The sequence below is a fragment of the Acromyrmex echinatior genome, chromosome 13, assembly GCF_024713525.1.
Source record: "Acromyrmex echinatior isolate Ae372 chromosome 13, ASM2471352v2, whole genome shotgun sequence".
Classification (NCBI taxonomy): Eukaryota; Metazoa; Arthropoda; class Insecta; order Hymenoptera; family Formicidae; genus Acromyrmex; species Acromyrmex echinatior.
In genome coordinates this window covers 357,261-376,119 of record NC_141864.1, presented here as the reverse complement: position 1 = coordinate 376,119, position 18,859 = coordinate 357,261, and the positions used below count along the sequence as shown (strand labels likewise).

At 34.6% G+C, this 18,859-nt stretch overlaps 1 protein-coding gene across 1 annotated transcript in view; it reads left to right on the top strand.

Moving 5' to 3' along the window:
• The window catches only part of wake (ankyrin repeat and fibronectin type III domain containing protein wide awake), a 271,094-nt gene that overhangs the window by 11,986 nt on the left and 240,249 nt on the right, over nt 1-18,859 (top strand). Inside the window, exon 3 of the mRNA XM_011070250.2 lies at nt 1,840-2,087. Within this exon, the coding sequence (XP_011068552.1) occupies nt 1,840-2,087 (248 nt within the window). The remainder of the gene's footprint in view (nt 1-1,839; nt 2,088-18,859) is intronic.

The window sequence follows — 18,859 nt, the reverse complement described above, 5'->3', positions numbered from 1 at the left end:
GCGTCCAGCGTTTAACGTCATTGTTTCGCTAGATTTCGTTTCTTCTTCCCATGCTCGAAGAGTTTTCACATCAAACTTGTCTTCCATCATATGCATGATCAGATCATCCCATGAATCGGTAAGTAATCCTAGAATCTTTAACATGCATAGGTGTCTGGAAGTATAATCGATTAACTCGCGAAGAGCCTTCGCTGACTCTTTTGCTACGACGGGCATTGTGAATAAACATTCGATATGTTTCTTCTTGAGCGACCTCATCTACTATCAGTATCTACTTAGCAGTAATTCCCAAGCCATCGAATAACTTTAACCCGTTAGCTCGATTGACTCGATAATTTTAGTCTCCTGAGATTGACGAAACTTTTCGACATCAGACAATGGCATGACGTCTGACATGTATGATTGATCGAAAGCTGTCAGAAAAGACTTTCCAATCCTGGATTTTGCCATCAAACCTCAGTAGTTTGATAGTAGGCAACTTTACTCTATTATCTGCGTTAATCGTACCTGCATTGTTTGCCACACGATCAAGTATGTCGGTTTGTCGCGCGAGAATGGCCGACAACGTCTCGTTATTACTACGCGGTGTCATGGCGTCCGTGCCTTCGTGCTGAGCATCGCGACGAATTTGTTCCATGAGCTCGGTTTGCTGTTGCAACAGTCGAGTGACCGCGTGTCTGTGTCTCGCGATACCGACCTGTGTCTCCGACGCCGACGATAACTTCATGCATCATTTTAATAAAGATTTTACCTCAAAATACCTTCCTTCGAAGTATTTTTGTTCTAGTGCGTCCTCGTCATTGAATTCGCCCTCTTTGTCCAGTAATTGCCGTTGTATGGACTCAAACTCCTTGTATGTGTCTTGTAGCTTCTCCATCCTTGCTTCCGCTTGTTCTTCGTCGATGCCATCGGCTTGCGTTATTCGTGTTCGCAATCTCGTTACCTTTGCCTTGATCCTCGTGCTCGGCGAAGATCGGCCATTGTTTGCAATCGTTTTCTTGAACTCGATAATCTGACTGAAATTGCGATGCTTGATGCCTTTTTGAATGCTGACGTTATAGAATCCACGCAAATTATGATCGCCGATCGCGGACCTCTGCACACTTTCTCGATTCACGTGGAAGTGACCGGCATGGTCTCCCTATCGTCGCGCCAACGCCCGTGTACGCTAGGCAACGCCTTCTCTCGGTAACGGGCCTTAACATGATAGGCCTTGTCTGCTAACGAGCGCGGGCATGGAGCGCTTAGATCGATGAATGGATGGTTAACGCGCTAACACTGCTTTCCTTTTTTCTCTATTTTATATATATGTATTGCAACTGCACTCACAAAAAAATACGGAACGCATAGTGAAATGTTATCACGCGTATCATATTTATGTAATCCATCGACCGAGATCCTATGTTTATGTAAACAGCGATGCCGCTGACTGAGGACCTTTCCCACGCTGCCCTCTCTTGTGCCGCCTACGAGTATCCTCGCGTCTTCCCTCCCACGCCCCCCTCAGAAGGCTGAGTTAGAACTATTATCCCTGCTATCACATATGAGATGAATAATCGTCTATGATTTGTTAATTTTCTACGGCTTAAGATCCAATGATCGCTACTACTTCTATTGTAAATCCGATATAACCTAATCTCATGACTGCTTTAAAATGACTTTCAATTATAGGAATCCATTTCTTTCAACGGACTCCCTCTCAATTTGGAATCACAAATCGAAATCACTTTTCCGGCTTGCTCGCTATCTAGTTGAATCTCCTTCTCTTACTTCATGAATAATACATTTTCACTATAATTTTTATACTACTCGCATTAATTAGATAATGTTAATTTATAGACGAGACCATAATACGACGAGTTCCTGTCTACCAAGAAGCAACTCAATCGACAGCGTGGCTGAATGGGGATTAACAGGAGTAGGGACCATCGGAAGCAACAATATAACCGTCGGCAGTATGTACAGCCTATTAGAGCATCCACCACCAAGAAGAAGTCCAAGCCCGTTGTTGGGAGCGAGAAACGATACATTAAGTATAGTTTCACCTAATATTGGCAGAAGAGTAAAAGGATACAGGACCGTTGTGGGTAAGTCGTTACATCATTAAGAAAATGCACTATCTATACCGGTCCCCGCGCTAGAGAGCAAGATTGACGGTAGGACTTTGTATTTAAAATAAAACGCTTGTTTTCTTCTTGCCTTAAATTGTAAGCTTTTTCAAAGTTTGCAATTATTTCAACAAAAGGAAAACATAATTAATTAATTGGACAGAAGTGCTTAATATGAAGAGGGATACTGGTGCTTGATGAAATTTTGTGTAAATTATTAAATGGACGCGATTTTATGCCCGAAACTGCAATGTTTGCAAAATTAATACAACTCACTTAGGCACATGATACAAGAACCTTCGATATACTTACTCATTATATTCGACAGAGCCTAAAGGAGCTACTGACAATGAGACATTCTTCTTTGAAAATAATAAATTTATTTGCGAGTAGCGACTCAAAAGGCATTAATGATCTAAAACAACCATTAATTTTATTTATGGATTAGCTCGTCGAAAGATTTCGGAAATAAAATTTGGTTCATGACAGAGAGAGACGAATATTAATAAAATGTAGAGTCAACTCGAGTAACTAACGGCGGGGGTAATTGCGATGATGCTTATGTTTTATGTATTAAAATTCAAAAAAACTTTATATTTTATACAATACTTCCATATTCACTGATGATTTAACTTTAAATTGACATAAGTTTTTATAAGTACAAAAATTTTATATTATAATAATTATTAAATTCGTAAAGAATTATAAAAAAGTTAGGTTATCAAAGTGTTTACAGATATGAAATTTAACAGATACAATTTTAAAAATAAAAATAAACAATTAGTTCTAGGTTAATAAGAGTCAAGACAGGTGAAGACCAATGATTAAATTACAAAATCATTAATTACTTTCTATTGTATGACATCTTCTATATTTTTGAATGTTTCGGTTTTCTTTGAAGTCTTTTTCAGCAATACTACAGATCTTAACTCATTTTCATTGAACTATCCGTCAAACGTGAGTCATTAACAGGTTCCCAACTGCAGTGGATTCTTTGCAAAATATAGAGTTAAAAACGAGTCAAATTAATAAAGACAACCATACCAAAATAACTCACCTCAAACGGAAAGCTCAACATGTCAATAAAGCTTTAGAAATTTAGATTAACAAATGATAGTAAACTAATTTTTGAATATTTTAACAATTTTTACTGTTTTAACCATATTAATAGAGACTAAAAAATTTCCAACCGTATTATTAGGTGTTGGAATTAATTCGTAGCGTTTTTTAATGAAAGAATGTTATTTATTTCACATGAGCATTAAAAAATACATTAATGAAAGTACTTCCCATCACTTGTAAAACGCTACGAATTAATTCCAACACCTAATATTTGAATAGTCAAGAACATCTAACGAACAATTTTTAATTGGGAAAGGACGGCATTTTATAGTAACATTTTATAGTAATAACAAACTCAGTAGGTTCATCAAGATCCAGAAAAACATTCTTTCAAAAAATCAGAACAAGAATTTATATAAAATAGCATGCAAAGAATATGATGTATCCTATGTAGGACAAACTATAATAATAGAAAATTGAATACTATTAGGTGTTGGAATTAATTCGTAGCGTTTTTTAATGAAAGAATGTTATTTATTTCACATGAGCATTAAAAAATACATTAATGAAAGTACTTCCCATCACTTGTAAAACGCTACGAATTAATTCCAACACCTAATAGAATTGCTGAACACCGCAATCATATTAAATAGAACACTAATGTACAATCTGTTATTACAAATCACAGAATTGAATTAAATTACGATTTTGATTGGAAAAATGTCCAAATTCTAGATAATGAGAAATCTTTAAACAAACAATTAATCTCGGAAAAAACACATATACACATGCAAAAGGATGGTTTGAATTTGCGATCTGACACATATGGATTACATCATGCGTATGCCATAATGTTAAACAAATTGACCAATTAATTCGTTTCTTAAAGAATGTACACTCTAAATCTGTAGCAATGAAAATTTTATTGTTAACAAAAGTGAGTAGCAAAGTTATTGCTTTAAGTATGGATTTTCACTGCTTTGAAGTTAGTCTGTCTACTCTTACATAAAAGAGTGAACTATTTCATTCGGTTAATCGAAGTGGTTTAAACATTAATTGATAATGTATTGCATTGAATGTTGTTGCAAAGAGTGAATTTAGCGACATAGCGAATCGTTTGTCGTATGTTTATTGTTTGTCATGATCGTTACGGGCGAAAGACATCTTGAGACACATATAACATAAAGAGACAGAATAAAATTAAAAATAAAATAATAATATAAAAAGGAGCATGAAACCACAGCACTGGATGTTGTTTGTGAAATTTAATTATTCATTACATTAATAAAAAATCTTTAGACGTTTCGGTCACAATCTGGCCATCTTCAGTAAAATCACAAATATTAGTAAAACGTAGAATTTACATATATCTGGCATTGAATTCAGCCGTATAATATAAGTATGTATAAACGTGTTCTTTCATCTTGTTAAGATGAAACAATATTATTAATCATAATAATTTCTTGTTCTAAGTCTTGTAGAACAATGTTCGCTAATAAGGAACAATGGAGAAAATAATAATAATTAAAAATAAGGTTAATAGATTAATAAATTGATAGCCGGTTCTAACTGCGATCCTCTGGGGAGGAGGGGGGGGAGGATAGCGCGGGGAAACCGCCGCCGCGGACCGCTCATTGTGAAAGAATTACATAGTGTATGCTGTTTAGCCAAACCACGCCTTCTTGTTATCATATATAATGCAGAAGACTACCAAACTGTGAAACGCGAAACTTGGGGCGGTATTCACAGTTGGTAGTCTTCTGCACTATGAACAATCCGTAGACGGAGAGGGCAGAGATTTAGAAAGAGATACTGTCCAATTGCACACATCATGTTATCTCTTCTACTATGGAACCGCCACTCTCGCCATCGCCATCGCCGTCGCCATGCGAGCTATCTCATACACTTTCATATATCTTTCTCTAGATGCATTGCCGTCTTTTCCTATCTCCTTTCTTTTTCTTCTCGCACACAAAATCATTTGACAATGTCTCAACATGTCCGGATGATGACATCATCAATAATTTTGATACAATTGCCAAATAGCATGCATAATGATATAAAAAAATTAACCTACGAGATACGTTGCGACGTTATCAGTAGTGCGCATAATGATATAAAATGAAAAAATCAATTTTAATCCCCCGAATTGCGCGTGAGTTCACTTTCATATCTATTATACGTTCTATTTTCTTATGCGGATAGGTACACGTACATACATGATTTGAGACACGATAAGAGAAGCTACTGTTTATCTAAACGGAATGCGATACTATGTCGAGGCATAGGATAGGAGGCATACGAATAGGGAGTAAAAAAAATACGTATAGTGATGTGAACGAAAAATTTTTTAATTACATTTTATTACATCGTTTTTCTCATACGTATTAAAAATTAAACCTAATAGCTCGCAATCGACGAGCTGATGTTCATTGAAGATGTCGCTATTGCGTATAGCATTCTCGATATTAGAGAATCGCGTATATTGGACATGAACCGTATCGATGAGTCCGACAATCGAACATTATATCGATACATCAGTCAAAGACAAACATACGGCATCATTCCGATCATCGTCATACAATTGAAGAATCGAGACGTATAAGCGTAACGTCGTTCAGCGTGCAAACTCTGACCGTTAGCAGTCCAACTTATAAAATTATCCTTGTAATCGTTTCGAGGCATTTTGTAAATATTCTATTGCTGCTAGTAGAGGCCCTTTCACGTTTTGAAAGACAGCGACAGTGTCCGCAATGATCTCCCATGGCGGTCTCCACGTAACTCGGTGGACCAAAGTTGAATCCAATTTCCCAAAACTTGTAGCCCGTAGCCATCAAATCGTAACGTCTGCTCAGTAAGCGCACCGCACAACACTCTGTGCTGGGTACGTACTTAATGTTGAAAAAAACGTGGTTTTTTTTGTGTACAGAACGTCGGGTTATAGTCCTTCTTTATTTCGTACAATGTGCTGCTCTCTTTGGCGAAATACATTTTTCAACTATTCATAAAAACGGATATCGCAAGACTGATCGCATCGGCGTAAATTGTATATGGTAATATTTCTGGAATCGAAGAGGGGGTATTTATACCTTATCCCTATTTCCAAAAATTGCGAATACGTTTTTTTCGCGACTTTCTACGTATTTTTTTTGTTGGCGGATTTATCTATGTTTATGCATATATATATATATATATATATATATATATATATATATTAGGTGTTGGAATTAATTCGTAGCGTTTTTAATGAAAGAATGTTATTTATTTCACATGAGCATTAAAAAATACATTAATGAAAGTACTTCCCATCACTTGTAAAACGCTACGAATTAATTCCAACACCTAATATGTGTGTGTATAATATATATATATAGGTGCGCAACTAAGTTCCCGCTGTTTGTCAACAAATGACTCCACCAGTAAGTGCTGTCGATTCTGACATAACCTAAACGTCATGAACCAAGCTTAGACATATGGTAAATAAACCGCTTTGAAACATTAGTGATTTTGTTTTTACGTCATATTCTTTTGGTTGTGTGAAAATGTCTGATTTTGTGCCAAATAATCGTCATATGCGGGAAGTATTGATTTTCTTCTTTCATTCGAAGAAAACGGCGGCTGAAGCGCATAGAGAGCTCCAAAAAGTTTACGGAGATGCTGCTTTAAGTGAAACAACGTGCCGAGATTGGTTCCGTCGCTTCAAACGGTGATTTCGATGTTGACGACCGTCCGCGTGAAGGAAGGCCAAAAACCTTCGAAGACGCTGAATTGGAGGCATTGCTCGATGAGGATCCGTGCCAAACGCAAGAAGAGCTTGCTTCAGTATTAGGAGTTACCCGCCAAGCCATTTCCAAGCCATTTTTTCACAATAAAGTTGCATTTTCATCAAAATAACAGCGAGAACTTAGTTGTAATATATATATATATATTATATATATATATATATATACATACATATATATGCATAAACATAGATAAAGCCTCCAACAAAGAAAAGAGATATATATATATATATATTGGGTCATCTAAAAAGTATCCACGGTACTTTGTCATTAGATATATGACCATCAACATACATCTAGTGACAAAAAACCGCGGATACTTTGTCACTAGATATATGACCATCAACACACATCTAGTGACAAAAAACCGCGGATACTTTTTAGATGACCTAATATATATATGTTCGAGATACAGCTAACACGGACAGTTTTTGCAGATTTGGCATACATGCGACATGCGGATCGGAAGCTTCTAGAAGGATTCCAAGCGTCCTTAGAGGTTTCCAAAATATAAACTTGACCATCACCTCGTCAATAAAGTCGAAAAACAATAAGCTAAGCCGCACGTCGTACGTACGCAGATCTCAACCGCTATAACGACGAACTAACTCAGATCAGTCGCAGCGCTCGCATGACAATAGAGTACCGCTTGGCCATCGCGCTCGAAATTGCCAATCGCCGCTCGAAACAGAGGGTCATCTCAAAATTTTCAATTTTACGAGAATCTCATAGGCGAATGCAAAGGGAAGCCTTTGTTCTTCAAAGAGCATAAAAGGCAAAACCGAAAAGCAATGACTCTTTTTCTTCGCTGTTCTCGATTAGAGTCAACACTTCGCTACAAGTGCAATTGCCTAGGAGACGCTCCGCCGCCAGAAAACCGCCGCGTTTAATTCGCAATCGAGAATTCGCCTTAATCGAATTTCAGCTGAAAATCACTGTATCACTCGAAATTTTCTCGCCATCGCTCTCGCTCTAACTCGCTCTCGAACAATATATATATATATATCTTTGTGTATTGACTACTTTGACGATGATTTTAGGTAAACATTGACTATTTTAACGACTATCATGAAATTTTTAATGGTCAATCGTATACTTTGACGACTATCGTCAAACAAAGAATTGACTACTTTGACGACACATGCATATTTTAACGACCGTCGTCAAACTATGTTACAACGACTAATGAAATGACTATTTTAACGACTATGTGCTTTGACGACACCTTAGATTTTGACAACTGTCGTCAAATTGTACTACAATGACTATTTCTACGACGGTATACTTTGACGACCGTTATCAAACTGAATAAATGACAACTTTGACGATATATGTATATCTCGATGACTGTCGTCAAATTGTACTACACGAACAAAGACTACTTTCACGACATGTATACTTTAACAACGCATGCATATTTTAGGTGTGTTCTACGTAACGTTCGCAACATTCGCGTGCATCATTTCATTTTTTGCTTAACATTTGATGACAAGAATAAACTAATGCTCGCAAACGTTAAGTAGAACGACTTTTTGACAACTATCGTCAAATTAGTAAATATATAAAGATGTAATAAATATATGAAAGCTTCTGTAAAACAAATAGATAAAAAATTAAACTGTATCCTGCTTATATTCTCTTTTCTGTGATTTTTTCTCTATTGTATACTAATATCCATTTCATGTGAACTATTTTCTTATTATCATCAAAATAATCAAATTACCGTGTAATGTCGTCAACTTTTCGTTGTAATACAAGGTTTCCATGTTACACATAATGCGTCATTTTTCTTTGTTATTCATTGAATAATAAAATAAGATATCAGAACTATACGTTTCGTGGGTTATCTCCGTGTCCAAATCCATTCTTAGAATGTCAACGTTTTGTAAACAATTTTTATGTAGAAATGAAAATAAGTGATCCTCCAATGGCCTTGATCTTGACGAATATTATCCAAGTCATAATTCTAAACAATATTCAAGAGGTTTTAGCCATCATTTGAATACTTTGGATAATGCTAATGCCGATACTGTAACTTTCAAGCATTATAACTCAAGTACTTCATGAAAAAATATTTTGTTATGAAAAGTGTTTTGAAAAACTGTCTAGATTTGATATTAGAATATGAAATGAAAATCGAGGTATTTAAAAAATCGATATGACCTTGATCTAACATTGATGACGTCACCTAAGGTCAAACTGATAATATCAGTAAATAGATCTTTTTGACCTTTGCAACTTTTATTCGGGTCACTTTCTTTGAAAGTGTGTACTTTTGGAGATCATAAGAGGTCCCAATCTTTTTGAATACCCTGTGTATACTTTGAGTTTTGTGATTTCTTTTAAACACTTAATTCTGATTGGCTAATTTTTAGGATATGTCTTATGGTTACTGTTAGGGCCTGAGCACAGTAGAGGAACAGAAATTAAATAATAAGCAATACAAAAAGATAAATAGTAGGCTAATGAGAATCAGCAACGAGTAGTAAGCCTTATTAAGACCGGTATTCGTAGTCAATTCTTATTTCAAGATTCTCTTATGCGTGATCTACAATGGCAGTAGCAATAGTGGATCAGGTAAGAATAATAAATTGACCAATCACAGTTGAATGTTAGAAGAATAATCGACTGTGATTGGTCAATTTCTTACTCTTATAGCCTCTTCCATTATTGATATTGCCATTGTAGACCACGCATTAAGTAATATCTTAAGATGCGAATGCGATCTGATTAATTCATGACATCTTAAGGCTGTACTTAAAACGATCTTGAATATAAGAATCGACTATAAATACCAGTCTAGACCAGTTTTTTGTGGCTGAACTAGTGTATGTATTGGGAGTACAAATTAGTTCGGTCCGTTTTCCAAAAGATGGCTCCGGCTGTTGTGAATGATTCATAGTGACAGCTGAGTTTGGCATTTTCAGAGAAGTTAGACATCTGCTAATAATATTCAGTTTATATCGCTTTGAGTTTCATACAAAAACCTTGATTTTTATTGTGTTTGAAATGTCGAATTTTGTGTTAACCAAGCAGCATTTGCGGGAGGTTCTAATTTTCTGTTTTAATTGGAAGAAAAGTGCAGCTAAAGCCCATCGAATGCTTGTCGAAGTTTATGGTGATACTGCTCCAACTGATAAATCATGTAGGGAATGGTTTCGACGTTTCAAGGATGGAGATTTCAGTGTTGAAGACAAGCTCTGTACAGCTAAAAAAATTCGAAGACAAAGAATTAGAGGCATTACTCGAAGAAGATCAGTCAAACGCAAGAGGAGCTTGCAGAATCATTGGGAGTAACTCAACAAGCCGTTTCTGCGATTGAGAACCATGGGAATAATTCAAAAACTAAGAAATTCGGTATGAACTGAAACCGAGAGATGTTGAAAGGCGATTTTTCACTTGCGAACAGCTGATTCAAAGACAACAAAGAAAAGATTTTTTGCATCGGATTGTGACTGGAGATGAGAAGTGGATATTCTACGACAACCCTAAGAAGAAAAAATATTACGCTAAGCCGGTCAATCGTTGCCATCGACCTCAACACCAAAGCCGAACATTCATGGTTCGAAGATCATGCTCTGTATCTGGTGGGACCAAAAGGGTGTTGTTTACTATGAGCTGCTGAAACCTGGCGATTCCATTACGGGCAATCGGTATCGACTACAATTGATTCGTTTGAGCTGTGCATTGCGAGAAAAACGGCCGGAATACGAGCAAAGACATGATAAAGTTATTTTTCTTCATGACAACGCTCGGCCTCATGTCGCAAAAGTCGTAAAAAAACATTTGGAAACGCTCAAATGGGATGTTTTACCGCACCCGCCGTATTCTCCGGACATTGCTCCTTCTGATTACTGGTTGTTCCGAAGGATGCGAAGGACACATCACCGGTTGGCTTCTTTCGAAATAGAAATCGAAAATTGGCTCCAAAATTGGATCGCCTCCAAAAACGAGTCATTTTTTCGAAATGAAATTCGAAAATTGCCTGAGAGATGGAGAAAAAGTAGTAGCCAGCGATGGACAATATTTCATTAATTAATCTGTTTATTCATTTTGTTTTGCAATAAATGCATTTTTGAAAAACGGACCGAACTAATTTGTTCTCCCAATACATACATATATTTTTTCTTAACTTAAAGTGAGATAAACATATGTTTGATGTTTGTCGAAAGCGAAAAAGAAAGTTCTAGTGCAGGAATAGAAAACAAATTAACTGAGAAATGACCACCTTTCTACATAAATGCTTACAGTCCATATACAATAATCCATACATATTAATGTGTGAGCATAATGCCCCAAATACATGAAATGCATAATAGTGCATGAACATAACATAAAACCACTTGACCAATGAGCATTTTATAATAAATAAAGTATCATAAATAAAGTATATTACAGTAAATCAATATGGCAATTTTATGTTGAATGCTCATTGGTCCAACGATTTTATGTTATGCTTCTGCCACAGTATAACATACAGTAGCGACAGTAGCTGTCGGCTCCTTTGATGTCAGTGATCATTGTCAGCCATGAAGGTTGAAGGTTTTATGAAATGAACCAATCGAAAGACATAATAACGTTATAGTTTTGCATATAATGCTATTCAATGCTATGACAGCCACCATATTTTTGGTTTCACAGCCAAGCATCCACAAAACAAAACTTGTACCCTTCGTTTTCTATTACTTTCTGTATGTAATTACTGTGTTATTGCGCTACGCGTATTAAATTTGATGTGTACTAATGCAATAGTACGGATGCGTTTACATCGAACGTACTAAAGCATTAGTGCATATTAAATTTAATACGCATACTATTTTCACGATGTTAAGAAGAAAAATAATACGATTAACACTAATTTTGAGATTACTGCGTTCTGTTGCACGCGTAATGTGCATGACGGGTTATGCGTGCAACGGAATGCAGCTCTCGATTCCTTCCAAATTGTGTTTCATGCGTTTACATCATCATTTGTATCATTTTAGTACGCGTATCAGTTTAGTACAATACTTCTGCTTGATACAAAATAATCCGACAGCGTTTACATCGTGCGTACTAAGGCTTGTATGCAGAAGCGCTTACAAGAATATTAACGTGCTATCATGCTATAGTTTACGTCATGTATACTATAGAATTTCATAGATAAAAACGCAATTTTATCGATAAAAACTCTGAATATGGGCCTGAATGCTAGTACGAATTTGGTATGAATATATTATAGTATAAGATAAGCATATCAAATGCATGATGTAAACTAGACCAATGAGCTCTTGCATATTTCATTAGATCTAAAATTATAGACCAAACAGGTACAAGAACTGAGCGCTCAGTGATCGGTCGTGTTTCTGAATGCACCCATCGATTCTGTCTCTCGGAAATTTTCACACTAATAAGTTTCACACTAATAAGACTTTCTATATTAAAGCTTATTACATATGAAATGCATAACAGATCGTAAGCACTGTATAACTACATACTGTAAACAATTGACGGATCTCAACAAATTTGTAGGAAATAAGATGAATCCAATGATATTTGATGAATATTTGATGAGCCAATATTTATGGACGACAATTCAGGAGAGAATCGTACTTCACGCTTCGCCGTGCCACGCACATGTTCCGCCATCTTACAACTCTTTGCCTACTCTACTAACCTTCCTTTATCTTTTCCTTCTTGCGCAAGCGCGCTGATACTCTAGCGCATATCGTCATAGTCGGAAATGCGCGAACAAAATAAAAATTTATAAACGAAACATATACTCTTCCTACATTCGGCCATTCTGCACAATCGTGCTTCCCGCACGACGCCAGCTGTTAACTTAATGTTACACAAAACGGTTTCTACTAAATTCACAAAAACCACAAAAGAAACGAAAAACACTCTTCGACTTAACATTACAACGTCTTACAAAAATAAAATCGACTACTTATAACTGACGTCTTACAAATAAAATTAACGACTTATAATTAACGTCTTACAAATAAAATTAATTACTTATAATTAACTGTATTCCAAGGTTTAACCTACTCAGCGCAGATAGAAGTACTTACAGGTCCTTCGTGAGATCCGCTTTTGTCAACAGAGAAACAACAGAGAAAAATATCAGGCGCTCCTCGTCTCGATTCCAGACCTGTTCTCTCTTCCGAGTTGGTAGACTTTCGCTCTACCACTGAGCCACACAGCCCTGACGCTATTGGTATCTCTGTTGTGTGTATATCTAGTGAATTTCTTACAATACAGTAGCGACAGTAGCAGAAAAAAAGAGGTACAGTTTTATTCTGCGCATACATGGCTATAACTACAAGAATAAGGCAGTTGTCATAGTATTGGATAGCATTATATGTAGTATTGCGAAATACTACATGTCATAGTATAATTACAACAACGTCTCTTGGTTCAGTAAAACCTTCAACATGACTGACATCAAAGGAGCCAACAGATACTGTCGTTACTGTATGCAGTTATACTATGGTATAAGCATACATAAAACTGTTGGACCAATGAGCATTCAGCATAAAGTTGTCATACTGATTTACATAAAATACTCATTGGTCACATAGTCTTATGTTATGCTTATGCATTGTTATGTGCAATAGGCTTTAAATCGGAATCAGACTACGCATTGAAGAATGAGATTAAAGATTGAAAAATTGAAGTTTTACCTATTAGAACAAAAAGAGCCAAAACTTCTCTCTTTGTCCTCATTGGTGAAATTTCAATCTCTAATCTTTATTCCATTGTGTTTGCAGGATAAAATGAGATAGGCATATGTTTGAAATAAGAACTGACTATGAATACCGGTCCTAGTATATGAACATTTCTGAGGAATAGAATTGACTATGGATATGCTGTACCCAATCAAGATTTGACTAGAATTTTCTTTCTCGCTTTTAAGAAAGAAAGTTCTAGTACAGTCTAGTGCAGAAACAGAAAACAGATCACTTGATTGGGTATGTACACTCTCTTTCTGAAGAGGTTTGTATTTACTAAAATAGTTTTAATAATATCGGTGTTAAAGACGTTTACACGACATCTAACACCGATTTTAACTAAAATGATTTTACCGGTGCGTGTAAATGTAGTTATAGACGCTGCATTCGGGATTAAATACTATTAGCGCTATTTATATCATTCACACTTTCTCACTCTTAGTGACACAAACTATAGTCTAGTCACATGATCCGATGAATTGTGTTTTCAGTTGAGATAGTACATGGGAAAAAGTCCAATGTATCCATATTGTCTTTCTTTTCTTCGTCGGTTTTCTATAGTTTAATATAGAGAAGGCTTCAGTATGTTATAATTTCTGATAAGTTGAAATTTCTTATTACTTGTTCCTATTCCTTTCCATTATAGTTTCAAGGATCTGCGTGCAATAGGGGAACAGGAATTATAGATATTAAGATTTAACCTATCAAAAATCAATGAACCGTGTAATTCCGGTGTAATCAGTTTTTGATAGGTTGAAATCTTAATACTTAATTCCTCTACTGTGCTCAGGCCCTAATAGTAATTAATAAGATATACCGTAAAAATTAACCAATCAGAATTAAGAGTTCAAAAGAATTCACGACTTTGAAAGTAATACTACAGTATTCTTAAATTAAGTCCGATTTAATTGATGAGAAGTAATGTCAATTACAAATTCGATAAATAAATTAATAAATTTATAAATAAAATCAATATTAATTAAATGATCCAAACAATTAACGTTAAAAACATCAATTGGCAGATATTTGCAAAACTTCTTTTCCGTCAACCAACATTAGAAAAAATGTTTACATTTGAAATACGCATTTGATATAAATAAATATTTTATATTCAGAAAATGAAACGAACGAAATTCCGAATTATGATAGGAGAGAAAGGCGAAGTAATATAGTGAAGAAATCGGAGTTAGGAAGTAATAAGCTGTATCAATGAAAATTATTATATATAACATTTTAGACAATGTTTCAAAACTTTTATTAGGTGTTCAAAATGACCACCACCCATTTCAACAAAGTTGAGCACGCCTGATAGAACTTTCTTTCGTTGAACCAGATGTAATCGTTGCAATCGCTTCGTGGATGCGGTCATTCAATTCCTGCAGGGTTAATAGGTATACTCCTTTATTGTTCCCTACAAAAAGAAGTTAGATCTCAAGCGGAGTTAGATCTGGTAACCTCGCTGGTCACACTCGAGGATCTTCGTCAATATACACATATCAGGATATTTTATATTTAAAATTTCCCGTGTGCACCTTGCATTGTGTGGAGGTGCTCCATCATGTTGGTATACACATAACTCGTCGTCCTTCTAATAGTATATCCTCAAGTAATGCGGGCAATTCTTCGGGAGAGAAAATTACTGTAAGTTATGCCATCAACTCTCGCAGGAAGTTGGAATGATCCAATCCAATATACATATGTTGTTGTTATTCTAATGTTTTGAAACGTACTAGTAACTGATTACAAAACAATTTTTTTTTAATTATCTAACGTTATTACACAAAATGTAAACGCGACTATAAAATAGCAATTTTTAGAAATCGTTAAATAATTTTCTAGACAAACATAACATTAACTACAAATAATTTCGTCCAGATGCTAAATTAACTATAGCAACAATAAATGGTTTAAACTCCCAAGTTTAAAAATGGAATTGGAACAATCTCAAAATGTCAATACGTTCAATATTTTAAGTTCTGAAACGAAATGATAACTTAATACACCTTTGAACTGCATTTCACCAACAAACTGTCTCAATTCTTGTGTAACTAAAATTGTAATTGGAAATTCTGGGATAATGTCAATTTTAAAATAAAATAAGGATATTTTTCAAAAATATTTGAAAATGAAATACAAAAATTCAAATCATTAACAGCAAATGAATATGCATTGTAACATTATTTTAAAGACATCAGAATATTCGAAGTATGTAATTTATTGTATCCAATATCCAATGCTTCAATTTTTAATATGTAGTATAACAAAATGAAATATGAAATGCATTTATTATTATTGAAAATAATACCACAGAATTCTTATATATGCCAGCCCACAGATTAATGTTGATAGTTTCTTATATTGTACACGTATGGATTTTCATCTGCATAGAAATGGAAATTATGCACATTAAAAATCCCTTCTCTCGTAAATAAGATATTAAATTCTACACACATGAAATGATATGTATGCATCTTATTATCTTTTAAAATTTGCTGAGTTGTCATATTTGACAAGTTATTTATTTAGATTATGCTACTAGAGTAAATTTCTGTACGTGAATATTGGAACGACATAGAGAAGATTCCCATTTTGTAGAAAGCATCTTGTTCACCGATGAATCACTGTTGTGTGTATGTAGATTGGCCGCGGAGGTCCTCGAGCGTGATCAGCGAGGTCACCAGATCTAACTCCGCTTGACTTTTTTTGTGGGGAACAATAAGGAATACGTATACCTATATTGTACCTATTAACCATCCAGGAATTGACCGCATTGAAGCAGTTGCAACGATTACATCTGAAATGGTTCAACGATCGAAAGAGAGTTTTATTAGGCGTGCTCAGCTTTGTGTTGAAATGGGTGGCCATTTTGAACACCTACTATAAAATAATAAGATAGGAAACAAGACCGTTTATGTTAAATAACATTACTTTAAATCCGAAGTGCCACTACGGTCTAAGTATTAAGATGTTAAAATATATATATATATATTTTTTTTTTCAAACAAATGAATTAATTTCAGATAAGTACGTGCCGATATGGTTGTCGACATTAACGCAATTGATCTGAAATATTAATAATCCCCCCAAATTCCCCAAATTAATCTTAAAAAACTAATAAACTTATTGCGAAAAATGCCTCGGCCGAGAATGCAAAAGATCCGGGTTCGACTCCCGGCCGAGGCAATATTTTTCGCAATAAGTTTATTACAGTTTTTTAAGATTAATTTGGGGAATTTGGGGGGATTATTAATATTTCAGATCAATTGCGTTAATGTCGACAACCATATCGGCACGTAATTATCATTTTCTACTATAAAAGTTTTGAAATATTGTCTAAAATTTTCAATAATAATACAGCTTATTACTAGCTAACTTCGATTTCTTCACTGTATTATTGATCCTTTCTCTTCTATCATAATTCGAAATTTCGTTCATTTCATTTTCTAAATATGAAATATTTATTTATATCAAATGCGTATTTCAAATGTAAATATTTTTTCTAATGTTGCTTGTGACAGAAAAGAACTTTTGCAAATATCTGCCAATTGATGTTTTTAACGTTATTTGTTTGGATCATTTAATTAATATTGATTTTATTGATAAATTTATTAATTTATTTATCGAATTTGCAATTGACATTACTTCTCATCAATTAAATCGGACTCAATTTAAGAATACGGCAGTAGTTAACGTAGAAATTTCACAAAACTTTGCAATACTCATTCGGTACCGTGCCGTTGAGCGATACATCCGTCAAAGCGTTCGCGTGGCCGACCGCTTAGTTAAGCCGCTCCTGATGGCGTGAATTTCATGCCCTGTGATTGGTTATTTTCAAATGCTCGTTGTTTGAAAACTATTGATGCCTTAAAATTTTGCTATTAACATTTTCTTTATCATGAATGATTTACTTTTTCATGAAGAATATGTATGTGCCAGCCCCTGCGCTAACTCTAGTACATCCTATATATATTTTTTATTTTATTATTCAATTACTGTTATATATTGTATGTTTCATTTTGCTAACATAAGAAACTTTATAGTTAATATCGTTTTTTTTTTGTATATATATATATATATATATATATATATATATACATATTTATATGTATATATGCGTGTATAGACGTTTGTGATAACTCCAATATATTTCTCTTATATTAATAATCGCCACAATACATATATATATATATATATATATGTATATATTTTTTTTATTATATTTAATGTCACGTATTATTATTACTACTATTATTACTATTATTATGTATTATTATGTATTTTATTTTTCTAATATAAGAAATTTTATTAGTTAATATCGTTTTTTTTCTTTATATATATATATATATAAAGAATATATATATATATATATATATATATATATATCCGCTTGTTATCCACCATGAGCAATCGCGACACTCATCGGGTCGACAGCTTTTTCATTCCCAAGTTATCATCAAAATATTAAAATATTAAATGTCGTTCCGTACGACACGGCCTCTGCTACTTGCGTTTTCGTTCGGCGATCAGCGAGAATTATGTCGTGGACTTTTTCAATTTCCTCACTAACCACGTCTGCCGGGCGACCTGGGCGCTCCTCATCAAAAACAGACGAACGACCACGTTTGAATTTATTGAACCAATATCGGTTGTCATAGATGGTGAAGAGTTCCCATAGACAGCATCCAACTTCGTTTTTATTTCTTCGCACGTTTTTTCATTCAAAAAATAAAAAATAAAACAAAAATTAAAAAACAAAAAATAAAAATAAGAAACGAATCACGGATCGATATTGTTCTTTTTCCATTGTATCGGAAAACATTAAACACAAATTGCTGTCAAATCAAGGCTATTGCATGAATCATTCTGAAATTTTGTATGGCGTCATTTGAAAAATGATAGTACACGATGATAATGCCAACTTGCATTAGCAACGTCGCCTGTCTTGAAACGGGTACTTATTGATTTGCTCTCGTAGATAGTGTGTGTACATAGGAGAATAAATAAATTTTTAACATGTGTGACAGGTATGTATAACATCTCTGGCAAATCTTAAAGTAGTTATCATAGTGTTGATATATCAGATTCTCTCGTGATTACACATCGAAGTTTTGTTAGGTATTTATAAGCACACCACCGATGGTCTCTTGCTGAATAAGCTTCTGTCTCTCGCCCTTCTGTCCCAACAGAAGATGCC